This window comes from Festucalex cinctus, chromosome 3 (genome assembly GCF_051991245.1).
Source record: "Festucalex cinctus isolate MCC-2025b chromosome 3, RoL_Fcin_1.0, whole genome shotgun sequence".
NCBI classification, from domain to species: Eukaryota; Metazoa; Chordata; class Actinopteri; order Syngnathiformes; family Syngnathidae; genus Festucalex; species Festucalex cinctus.
Window position 1 is genome coordinate 33,232,419 of NC_135413.1, and position 11,022 is coordinate 33,243,440.

At 43.0% G+C, this 11,022-nt stretch overlaps 1 protein-coding gene across 1 annotated transcript; it reads right to left on the reverse strand.

The window, feature by feature from the left end:
* Positions 1-133: 133 nt before the first annotated feature.
* rfwd3 (ring finger and WD repeat domain 3) lies at positions 134-9,921 on the reverse strand. The gene is made up of 13 exons (XM_077517836.1): positions 9,619-9,921; positions 8,613-8,920; positions 7,392-7,618; positions 7,251-7,312; positions 5,834-6,007; positions 4,753-4,844; positions 4,552-4,666; positions 4,259-4,481; positions 3,195-3,345; positions 2,922-3,098; positions 2,476-2,690; positions 1,927-2,141; positions 134-618 (listed from the first exon to the last, which is right to left on the reverse strand). Exons 2-13 carry the CDS (start codon positions 8,918-8,920, stop codon positions 475-477), a joined length of 2,103 nt encoding a protein of 700 aa, XP_077373962.1. The 5' UTR covers positions 9,619-9,921; the 3' UTR covers positions 134-474.
* Positions 9,922-11,022: the final 1,101 nt, after the last annotated feature.

Consider the following 11,022-nt stretch of genomic DNA (forward strand, 5'->3'; position numbering starts at 1 on the left):
TAACACAAACTACAACAAGCGGACGAACTAGAAAACAAAACAGAAATAATATAATATAATATTAATCATATTCAAAGTCGGTCTTTCATAAACCTATTTTTGTAAATCAACCCAATCCAAAGTTCAAACCAAGTCAGACTGAAAAATATCTTTTTTATTCACTTGAAAAACGATGGAATAACACGTAAAAAAACAAACATGGGTCATCATCACACACTGTACATTGTTCAAGTTGTGAAAAAGAATTTCAAAAGTCACTTTTTGGCGAAATGATTGGGAACATTTTCAGAAGGCCGACTTCTTTGTCTGCTGACCAATCTGACATCCCTGAAACTTTCATTCTTGAACATTCAAACAATCGTGCGTAAACCAATAAGCCAAAAGGGGAACCTCCGACCTTGGAACGCTCCAACATGATGAACGAACGAACGAACGTCAACTTGCGATTGGCCCGCTCACGGGCGTGCCGCCTTCTCACTTCCACTTGTACAGCTTCAGCATCTTCTCCGTCAGCGTGGCCAGGAAGTGCTCGCCGTTGACGGCAAACGGCGAGATGTCCAGCACGGGGAGGTCGGCCGGGAGCTTCTGGAGGAGCGCGCCGCTCGACGCCTCCCACACCTGCAATCGGCCAGTTGGGCCAAATGGACCATTATTAAAACCGTTAGAATAGAAGAAAACACAAGTTTCCGACGCTCTGGAAACACACTGAATGCACCATTTCGCTTGTGTAGCATTAGCAAGTAGCAAGTGTGTAGCGTATGTCAGCATTCTTTAAGTTGTTTATTGACACCGAAGTTGGAGTTAACTGTCAAACTAAACACACCTTAAGAATTACTTCCACCGTATATTTAAATACAAAACGTGCTTCGTTTTTCAGGCATCGCTAGCCTAGCGCTAACAGGAATTAGCAAATGCTATCAGGAAGTTAGCCTCGACTTGGGGAGTGTTTTTCCTTCAAATAACGAATGCGTTGTGGGAACACATACCCACAGGTGAGATAACACCACACAAAGTCTTCCCAATATGTGAAAAAAAACAAAAAAAACAAGTTATTTTCATAGAATTCAATCGCAACTTTCTTCTGTACTCACTTTTAGTGTGTAGCCCAATACATGCACGGCACCATACTGCCCCCAAGAGGCAAAAACGCACAGGAACACTCAGTATTTCTTCTTACTGTTTTTTCAGTTGCTATTATTTTAGTTTATTCTATTCTTATTTCACTTTCTTATTATTGACACATAAATCTATACAATAACCTTGTACACTTAATTATTTTTTTGATATGGACTTTGTCATTCAAAGCAGAAAATCTTAATAGCGAAAGTTTGTGCGTAAATGGCACCCACTGAAAAGGAATTGGGGAAGAGGTTAATTTTATACATTATATATATATTTTTTTAAAATAATCTGCAGATTAAATCGGTATTTTTTCTGCCAAAAATTGTTATCGGTCTTAAAAAAAAAAAAAAAAAAAAAAAAAAAAAAAAAAAAAAGCATCTCGGCCGGGCCCTAATCTGTATGACGTCAAATTGGTTGATAATTGCTGGTAATTTTCGGTGTATTTCTTTATTATCATTGTTTATCCATCCATCCATTTTCCTGACCGCTTATTCCTCACAAGGGTCGCGGGGGGTGCTGGAGCCTATCTCAGCTGGCTTTGGGCAGTAGGCGGGATACGCCCTGGACCGTTTGCCAGCCAATCGCAGGGCGTGTTTTATCTGTATGAAATTAAATTGGTTGATAATTGCTGATCATTTTGGGCGTATTTCTTTATTATCTGGTTTATCTGTATGATGTCAAATTGGTCGACAATTGCTGATAATTAATCGGCCACCGATATTATCGTGCATCCCTAATTGTGTTGAAGAACTTCTGAAGGAGCATCATCATTGAGGTTTTGTTTTTTTTTTCCCGGGGCCGTACCATGGCGGACTGCGTGGCCTCGTCTCCGGCGCACACCAGCGCGCCGTCGCCGCGCGGGCTAGCGAAGACGGCGTTCTTGGTGAGCAGTTTGCAGCACGGGCCGGCGCTGAACGTCTGCACGGGCGAGCACGAGCAGCCCGGCGGCTCGCCGCCGTCCCCTGCCGGCGTGCGCGTCAGCGCCATCAGCACGCAGCGCGTGGTCGGGTGGAGGCGGCCTGCGGGGCAACAAAAAAAAAGAAAAGAATAAGCGCGGATGACTTTTTGCTCGTCCGTCATGCGTGCGTGAGCAATCGAGCTACATGACTTGTGTCTATTTCCCTGCCACTCTTATGAGGCGCTCCCCCTAGTGGCCCGGCAAGTCATTGCTCCATAAGTCATGAACAATGGAGGCGTTCTAGTGGCTGGATATGAATGCCAAATATCGCCATACTCGCGCATAGGTGTATCGATAATCTGTTGGAGAGTTGTCAATTCCTTCTCACTGCTGCCTCCCGCAGGCAATGAAGCGCTACTGCACGTGACGGGATCCAGTGACGCGCGCACGCTCACCGGCTCGGTACGTGACCAGGCAGTGCCGGCTCTCCGTCTCCACCTGGATGTCGGTGCAGCTGCCGGCCTCCAGCGGCAGCACGTGCGGCTTGTACGTTTTGTCGTCCAGCCGCTCCCAGAAGCAGGCGCCCTCCAGCGTGCCGGCGATCAGGCCGCCGCACGGGAACGAGCTGGACGCCGCGCGCGGGACGTAGCACAGCGACGCCACCGGGGCCCTGAGAAATACCCGCAAACAATTTCCAACATTTGGGTGCTGACGATTGACCAAAACAGAAATACAAATACCACCGCAACACTTGAGCTCATTTAGTTTTCACGTTGTATGAACAAGGTTAGGTTAGTTTAGTGGACTAAAACTAATGAAAAAAACTAAGATTAACTAAATAAATAAAATAATCAATAAAATAAATAAATATATAATCGAAAGGAAAATGCTTTCTCCAGACCTGGAGCGCAGCGGCTGGAACTCTTGCACGTGCGTGCTGGTGTCGCGGATGTCGTAGAGCAGGACGGAGCCGTTGCTGAGGCCGGCGTACACGAAGGTGGGCTCGTCCGAGCACCAGCAGCAACTCCACACCGGCTTGCCCGCGTTGTACGTCTGCACCACCGCGTTGGACGGCAGGCTGCAAAAAAAATATTTAAAAAAAATGACATCAAGTCACCGGAGGAAAGCTCCGTCCCGAAAGTTGCTCCCCACTAGAGGGCGCACGTGACCTCACCTGGTGACCTTGAGCGTGTTGTCGAGGGACGCCGACAGCAGCAGGCCGTCGCTCTGCCGGTTGAAGCACAAGGCGCGGATCTGATTGCCGTGGATGGGGACGTACTGGCTGGAACGGATGTGCGACAGGCTCACCTTCTTCACGCCCCAGCCTGACGCAAAAGCGGAAACACCGCAAGAGACAAAAGGGGCGGGCGGAGGTCACGAGGGGCAGGGGATGACAACGGAGGAGGAGGAGGAGGAGGAGCGTATGACGAGAAGGTTGAGCAGCAGCAGACAAACAAACAAAAAAAAAAAGGAGGAACAGGAAGAGAATGGGAGGAGAAGTAAGATGAAAGGAAGGGGAGGAGAGGAAGCTGAAGAAGACCAAACCGGGAGAAGAACATGGAGGTGAAGAAGGAGGTGAAACTGTGAGAGCAAAGCGAAGGAGGACGAGAGGCCAACCGAGTCTCATGCGGTGACGGAGCAGGACAAGCTCAAGTGGAGAAGAGAAGAAAAGCAAGAAGGGGGAAAAAAAAAACGAGGAGGACGAGGAGGAGGAGGAGGAGGAGGAGGAGCGCGCTCTCCACCACTAATTTGAAAAAGTCCATTGAAGTGACATCATCGTTTGCAAAGAAAGATATTCTGACCCAAAAAAAAAAGAAAAAAAAAAAAGATATTTGGACTGAAGAAACATAAAAAAAATAATAATAAAATTGAAAAGATATTTGGACCAAAAAAATATATATATATTTGGAGTCCAAAAAAAAAAAGAGAGCGAGAGAAAGATATTTGGATTGGGAAAAAATAAATAAATAAAAAACATTGAAAAAAAAAAAAAAAAAAAAAAAAAGGATATTTGGACCGGGAAAACAAAACAAAAAAAACAAAAAAACAAAACTGACACATCATTTACACAGCTTAGAAATCATTTTTCTTGTTAAAAGAAAAAAAAGAATAGACAAATGTGATTCATATCTTTGAGCAACCACTAGAAGTTGGAAGCAAACAAAAGAAAAGAAGTGGAAGGAGAAGCAAGCAGGAGGAGGAAATGAAGGAGAATGCGCGCGTCTGCGTCTCTCTCACCGGGCAGGAGCGCCGCCTGCGGCGACGGCTGCGAGGCCAACAGACAGTTGAGCGACGGGCAGTGGGCCAGAACGCGGCAGCCGCCGTTGCTGGACACCAGCACCGCGTCGTGGAAGCTGTACGGCGCCGGCGCTTGCGAGCTGGAAAACGACGGCGGCTGCGAGGACGACGAGGAGGTCCACGAGCCTCCGCCGCCGCCTTGAACCGTCCGCGCTCGCATTTCCTGACACACAACAACAAAAGTGACGCGTCGGCAGCTTTTATTCAACAGGAAGCAAACAGGAAGTAGTTACCTGCAGTTCGTGCTGAGCTTGATCGTATTTGCTGGCGATCACCTGAAGTTTCAGTTTGCACTGAGCCGATTCAAGCTCCGCCTTCCGCCTCAGTGATTGCTCCTCCTCCAGGGACCTGCGCACGCACGCACACGCACGGGCTAATCGGCTATCCGCTCATCTATATCGGTGAGTGGATCACAAGTTGCGATTTGTTTTGACCTCTTGAGGCTCTCGTGCTGGATGTTGTCGACGGCTCGCAGCTTGGAGGCGTAGAGCAGCACGATGTCCGAGCGCTTGGCCTTCTTGTTGCACTGAGCGCAAGGAAGAACAACGCACGTTGCTCGCATGACTACTCGGGCTGCACAATACATCCAGAAAACATCCACAACGCGATATTGGCCCACGCAAGATGCATATCGCAAAGACATGCAAAACTTTTCAGATTGAATTTTATGCTTTGATCTGAATTGCTACGCTCAAATGTTAAAAATTTATTTGAGAAGCGTGTGTCAAACTGCTTTGCATAATCAGCGGCCAACAAGTCGCTTCGAAATGTTGTTAATTATAGTCTTTCAAACAATTTTCTTTATCTTTATTTATATTTCAAAATGTTCTTGTTTTGTAGTTCATGTTTGTCAACATAAATACATAGGCCTATTATTAAAAAATATATTCTATATTCTGTTTGGTCCAAATGGAACTTAGGTACATAATTATAGCACTTATATATTTTTTTTAATGTTTAAACATTTTCTTGTTTTGTACCAACAAAAATAAACGACTGTCCTACTGTACAGTGCACAAGCTGCATGCCAACAAATCTTTTAATTAATATTTTTAAATGCTTAAACCTGTTCTTGTTTTATATCTAAAAAAATTAATAAACCGTTTGAATAATCATTTCAATTATTGCCAATATAATCGTGATTATTATTTTTCCCATAATCGCGCAGCCCTAATAATGAATATGGACTAATTTACTAGCTCAAATCATGGATAGTCGCCACTGTCATTGTGTGTCAAGTTGTTCTCCAACAAAAAGATGAGCCAACATTTGATGTGAAATAGTTTTCAAAAATATACATTCGATTGTCCTGGCTCAAAACTTTGTTGCCGAAAACGAGACGACTCAAATGATGTTTTCTTGGGCTAAAACAAAGATTCAAATGTTGAATGTTGACTAAATGAAAACGGGTCGACATCCTGCGATGAAATGGAACAATTGTGACTGAAATTGGAGTAAAACCGAGACGACGTTTGCAGATTTGGCGCAGCCGCGACGGCGGGCGACGTGACGGACCTGCGGACATTTGGCGGCGGAGCGCTGCGCGGCCAGCCACCTCTTGATGCAGGTGAAGCCGAAAAGATGGCCGCAGCGCAGGGCGGCCAGGCGGTGCTCGCCCGCCGCCGTCCACGCCTCGAAGCAGATGCTGCACGTGTCGGCGTCGCCGCCGTCCTCGCTCGCGGCGGGCGGCTGAAAGCAAACGGATGACCACCATCACGTTTCATACGGAGAAAAATACATTCACGGGCGGGACAATTTCATGCAATCAGATACTGTCAAGTTGTTTGGTTTCCATGACAACACAAGACAAAGATGAGGACAGTCAAAGAAAAATGGAAGGCAAACGTTTGTGTCTGTTGGACATCCAAATGTCGTCAAGCGGTCAACATGTTCTGCTCGGGTTTTTCCTGCCATCATCCCGTCTATGATGGCTCACGACCAATACCAGATATCAATATCAATATCAGTATCGGTACTCGCGGCCGCATTGCCGACTAGAAATTAGAATACAAAGTTGCCATTCATTTTTGCAATTTTTTAACTAGAGTCATTAAAAATTCACCCACTAGTACATATTACATTGCAAATATAGTTCAGCGTTGTTGTCAAACACTATTAGGTTCATTGTATATACACCCATTATTATTATTATTATTATTAGTTTACATTTATTATTCATTATTATTTACTTTTATTCTATTTATTTATTATTAACTTTATGTTTATTACTAATATTATGTTCATTATTTACTTGTATGATTATTATTATCATCATCATCATTATTTACTTTTTATTATAAATATGGCTTTATTATTATTACAATTATTATATTTAGCATTATTATTATTATGTTCATTTATTATTATTATTGATTTATTATTATGTTTATTGAGTGTTTAGCATTTCTTATTTATTATTATTATTATTATGTTTATTATAAACTATGATTGTTTTTTTATTTCTTGTATTTATTATTTATTTATTATTATTATTGTTTATTATTTACTTGCATTATTATTATTTACTTTTTATTATTTATTATTACTAATATTAATATGTTTATTATGTTGTATTATGATTATTATGTTTATTATTAATATCATTGTTTTTTTTATTATTATGATGATTCTTATGATTATTATTATTATTACTATTATATTATTGATATATATATTTTATTGGGATGATGATGATGATGATTATTATTATGATTATTATGATGATTATTATTATAGACTGCATTTTTTATGTGCACCTCCAGGAAATGGGCGTGTGCAACGGTGGCTCCATGATCCGTTGCTGTTTTGTTGAGCGATTTCAGTTTGTCAGGTTGGAGGTGGCGAGCAAATCAGGCGCAGGCGGCCGCCTCGGAATTTTGGAGACAGGAAGAAGCCCGCCTCATTGATCATTTGGATTCTTTTATGACGTTACCTGCACGCCAGGAGCGCCGTCATCATCTCCTCCTTCTTTTTCTTCGCTCTGCTGGTCTGCAGCTGAACAACGAGACGAGTTGGGTTGAAAGAAACGCGCCGGACGCCATCTTGCCATCCAAAAAAAGTGCCGGGGACTCACCCGGCGTCGGCGCGGCGGCTGCGCGCGCGTTCTCGTCCGAGCCGTCGAGGCGCGGGGGAGTGGGCGGGGCCGGTCGGACGGCGGCCCGCTCGTCCTCGTCCGACTCGCTGGCCTCCGCGCTGCTGGACCGACGTTCGGAATCGGCGGCGGGCGCTCGCAGCGCAAAGTCGGGGAAGCCTCTCGAGGGCGCCGCCGTCTGGCTGGAGTAGTGCACGCGGAAGCCCTGCCTGGAGGGCGGCGGCGGCACCACATCAATCATTTTGTTGCCTTGCGACAAGCTTATTATTATTATTGTTACTTTTTCATTTCCTTTTGAGGGTTTTTTTTTTTTTTTTTTTTTTTTTTAGCTTTAATTCATTTTCAGGGTGGTTTTGATAGTTTTTAATAGTTTTACTAGTTGGATAAATGCTTAGCTTTAGTTAGTTTCAGTATTAGTTTTGGTTTAAAAAAAAAAGTGCGCAATAATCAAAAAGCAACATGGGAGCGACATCATCGAACTGAAACTACATTTTAGGTTTACAAAACCAACTAAAACTATAATTATAGCAAAAATGTCCTTGCTTTTAGTTTAGTTTAAATAACTAAAACTAACAGAACCACCATGAAAACTAAAACTAAATACATTTATTTAATTTATTTAAATTATTATTTTTTTTTAATATTGCGCACAATATGCATTTTTTTTAACTAAAACTCAAACTAAACTAAAAGGAAGCATTGATTAAATAACTAAAACTAATTAAGACTAACACAACCACCATAAAAACTAATTAAAACTAAATAAATAAATAAAAAACTCAAAACGAAATAAAAACCAACTAAAATTCCAAAAACTATGCTATCCCTGCCCTTTACATAATAATAATAATAATAATAATAATAATAATCCATCAACTTTTCTGACTAATTTCTGACAAACCAGGAAGTGATTCATCATCAATTCATCTTTGTCTATTTTATGCACTGACCTGTTTTTCATTTCAAAGTACAAAAACTGAACATGCTTTTGTCCAATTCATCGATGAATCAAAAAACAACAACAACAACAATCAATTGTAAAAGTAATTGTCATTTTTGCTCCGTTATCGACCCGACTTGCTACGGTGGCCGATTGTCTGCATTGCGCTCGACACAACTTGACCACAAACGGACAATTTGTCATCGGCGGACGTCACGAGGCGCGTCGGGTCGGGCGGAGCAAGGACGGCCGGACGGACTCACCTGACCCGCCTGCGTGTGGGCGGAGCCTGCGTGGCGGCGGCCCTCCTCTGATTGTGACTGAAGGCCCAGGTGGCCAGGAGCGCCAGGGGGGCGGCCCCCCGCTCGCCGCCGCCCGCGTCCTCGTCCTCGTCCACTTCCGTGCTGCTGCCCGAGTCTGAGATGATGAGTGGGGCGGCGACGGGGGCGGGGACTACAGCGGGGGCGGGGACTACAGCGGGGGCGGGGACAGAGACTACAGCTGGGGCAGGAGCAGGAACAGGGACGACAGCGGCGCTGTGTTGGACGGGGTCCACTTCCATGGCTTCCATCTGATAAGTACACCACATTTGGTCAAATACACAAGAGACCAACGGATTTTGTTTTGGGCTTTTTTTCACCACAGGTACTGATTTTTCGCAGTCAAGGAGGCCAATAAATGATATTTGGATGCCAAAATTCATTTGCAGTACAAGGGAAAATGTTCTGTGTCAAATTTTTAAGTAATACAAACCCCCAACATTTGACTTGGTGCAAAATCATCATTTTATTCACTCATTTGCCCCAAAAGGGAAAAAAAAAAAAACGTATAAATATGTTCTATTTTTAATGTTTAAAGTGTCCCAATACACTGTTTTCAATACACTAAAGTACTCACTGCGAAGAGAACACCAGTTTTAATATTTCAGTGATGGTACTTTTATTTTCTCATCAGTTTATGTCGTGTGGAGTTTGATCATAGACGATTGTCCATTACCTGACCAATATATCGATAATCGTTATCGTGAGCCTTGTATCGCATATCGTATCGTGAGGTGACCACAGGTTCCCACCCCTACTATGAGCGGGCGGCTGATTTATCTATCAGAGCCCTTAAATGCAGAACAGCACTAGTAGGTCACGGCAAAATATCCACTGAAGTGGGAAAAAAAAAAAAAAAGTTGGCGACCACTGGCGTACTCGATCTTTTTGGGCATCCAATAAACTAAAGCTAGTTCAACTGAAAACGTGCCCGAGCTGCTAAACTTACCTGCGAACTAGTTGCTGTTAACTCCAGCTGCAGTGTTAGCCGCCAAGCTAAGCCGCTTGCTTCCGCTTCTTTCCTCTTCGTAGCGGTGCCGTTGAAGGACCTTTCAGCTCATGGTTGAGCGGGGGCGAAGGAACGGCGGGCCCCGCGGCAGTCGCTGGTGGTCAGAGCGGACTCTGATCCGAATGCACCGCGAGGCAAAAGTGTGAAAAAGTAGCCAGCCGGTTGCACACGGAAGTGAGATTCTCCCGGGCTTCGCCAACGTCATACGCTTCCGCCTACGTCAGCAGCAAAGATCGCTTGTTATCGACAGCAGGTCTCATACGCGCGCGTTCACAAACGTCACAAGAACAGCAAAAAAAAAAAAAGTGACCAGAATGAATTTTTATTCTTATTAGTATCATCGTCACATTGCTTGAAATGAAGGACAATTATAAGAAAAAAAAAATGATTTTCTATGAATAAAGTCAAAAATATTAACGAGAAAACACAGCTGTACTGTACAATGACTGTTACGGCAATATCTGTTTTCAAGCAGAACTTTCACCATTATTATTATTATAATTATTATTATAATTATTTTACAAAAAAAATAATAATACGTCTCCAAGTACCACCAGCAGGCAAACGTTTTGTCCGAAAATGTATTTTACATTATTGTGATCAAGCCACTATTAAAAAAAAAAAAAAAAAAAAAAAAAAAAAAAAGTGTATTTTTTTTAACATAAACACAGGATGCTTGTTCAAATTGATGCGTATTGCACATAAGTGTTAAATTACAAGTGTTTATTAAAAAAATAAAAGCCTCAAAACAAAACAAACAAAAGTTCAACATGTTGATTCAACAGTTATTTCAAGTCCGTTCTGAGTGATCGAGATCAAGTAGCCCTGATCCAAGATGGCCGCTCTTATGGCGACGTCACTTCTCATTGGCTCACGGCCCGCCAGAGGGGGCGCTCGTTAGCTAAGTCCCGGCAAACCAAAAATTTGCATTATGTGATCAAACAGGCATGAAAAGATTCAAATATTTCTGGTCCACAGTAGATCCAAAACAGTGTAGACTTTGAAATGTGGACAACTTACAAACAAACTCGCACACGTACACAACACAGACACACATCAATGGTGCTAAAACCGCCGCTAGCAAAAGAACGCACGATGACTTCCTGGAAAGATTTGTTTGTTTGCTTTGGCAACTTTGTTTTGTTTTTTCATCAACCGGTCGCTTCATGCTTTCACTTTGTCCCGCTGACTTTAAATGAAAGTGTGAAACAATCACCTCAATAATCTAGTGAACATTTTCTGTTATTACAAAAAAAACAAAAAAACATCAACTCGTACATGAAGGTCATGCGGTCAATAATTGATGCAACTGAAGAAATGACTAATGCACTCGACACAAAAAAA

Excerpts from the sequence above, each read along its gene's own strand:
- rfwd3 (XM_077517836.1), bottom strand. The coding sequence starts at position 8,920 with ATGGAAGCCATGGAAGTGGACCCCGTCCAACACAGCGCCGCTGTCGTC. Across the intron at positions 6,008-7,250 it reads ACGGCGCTCCTGGCGTGCAG|CCGCCCGCCGCGAGCGAGGA; the intron begins GTAACGTCATAA and ends GTTTGCTTTCAG. Across the intron at positions 4,667-4,752 it reads CAGCACGAGAGCCTCAAGAG|GTCCCTGGAGGAGGAGCAAT; the intron begins GTCAAAACAAAT and ends GTGCGTGCGCAG.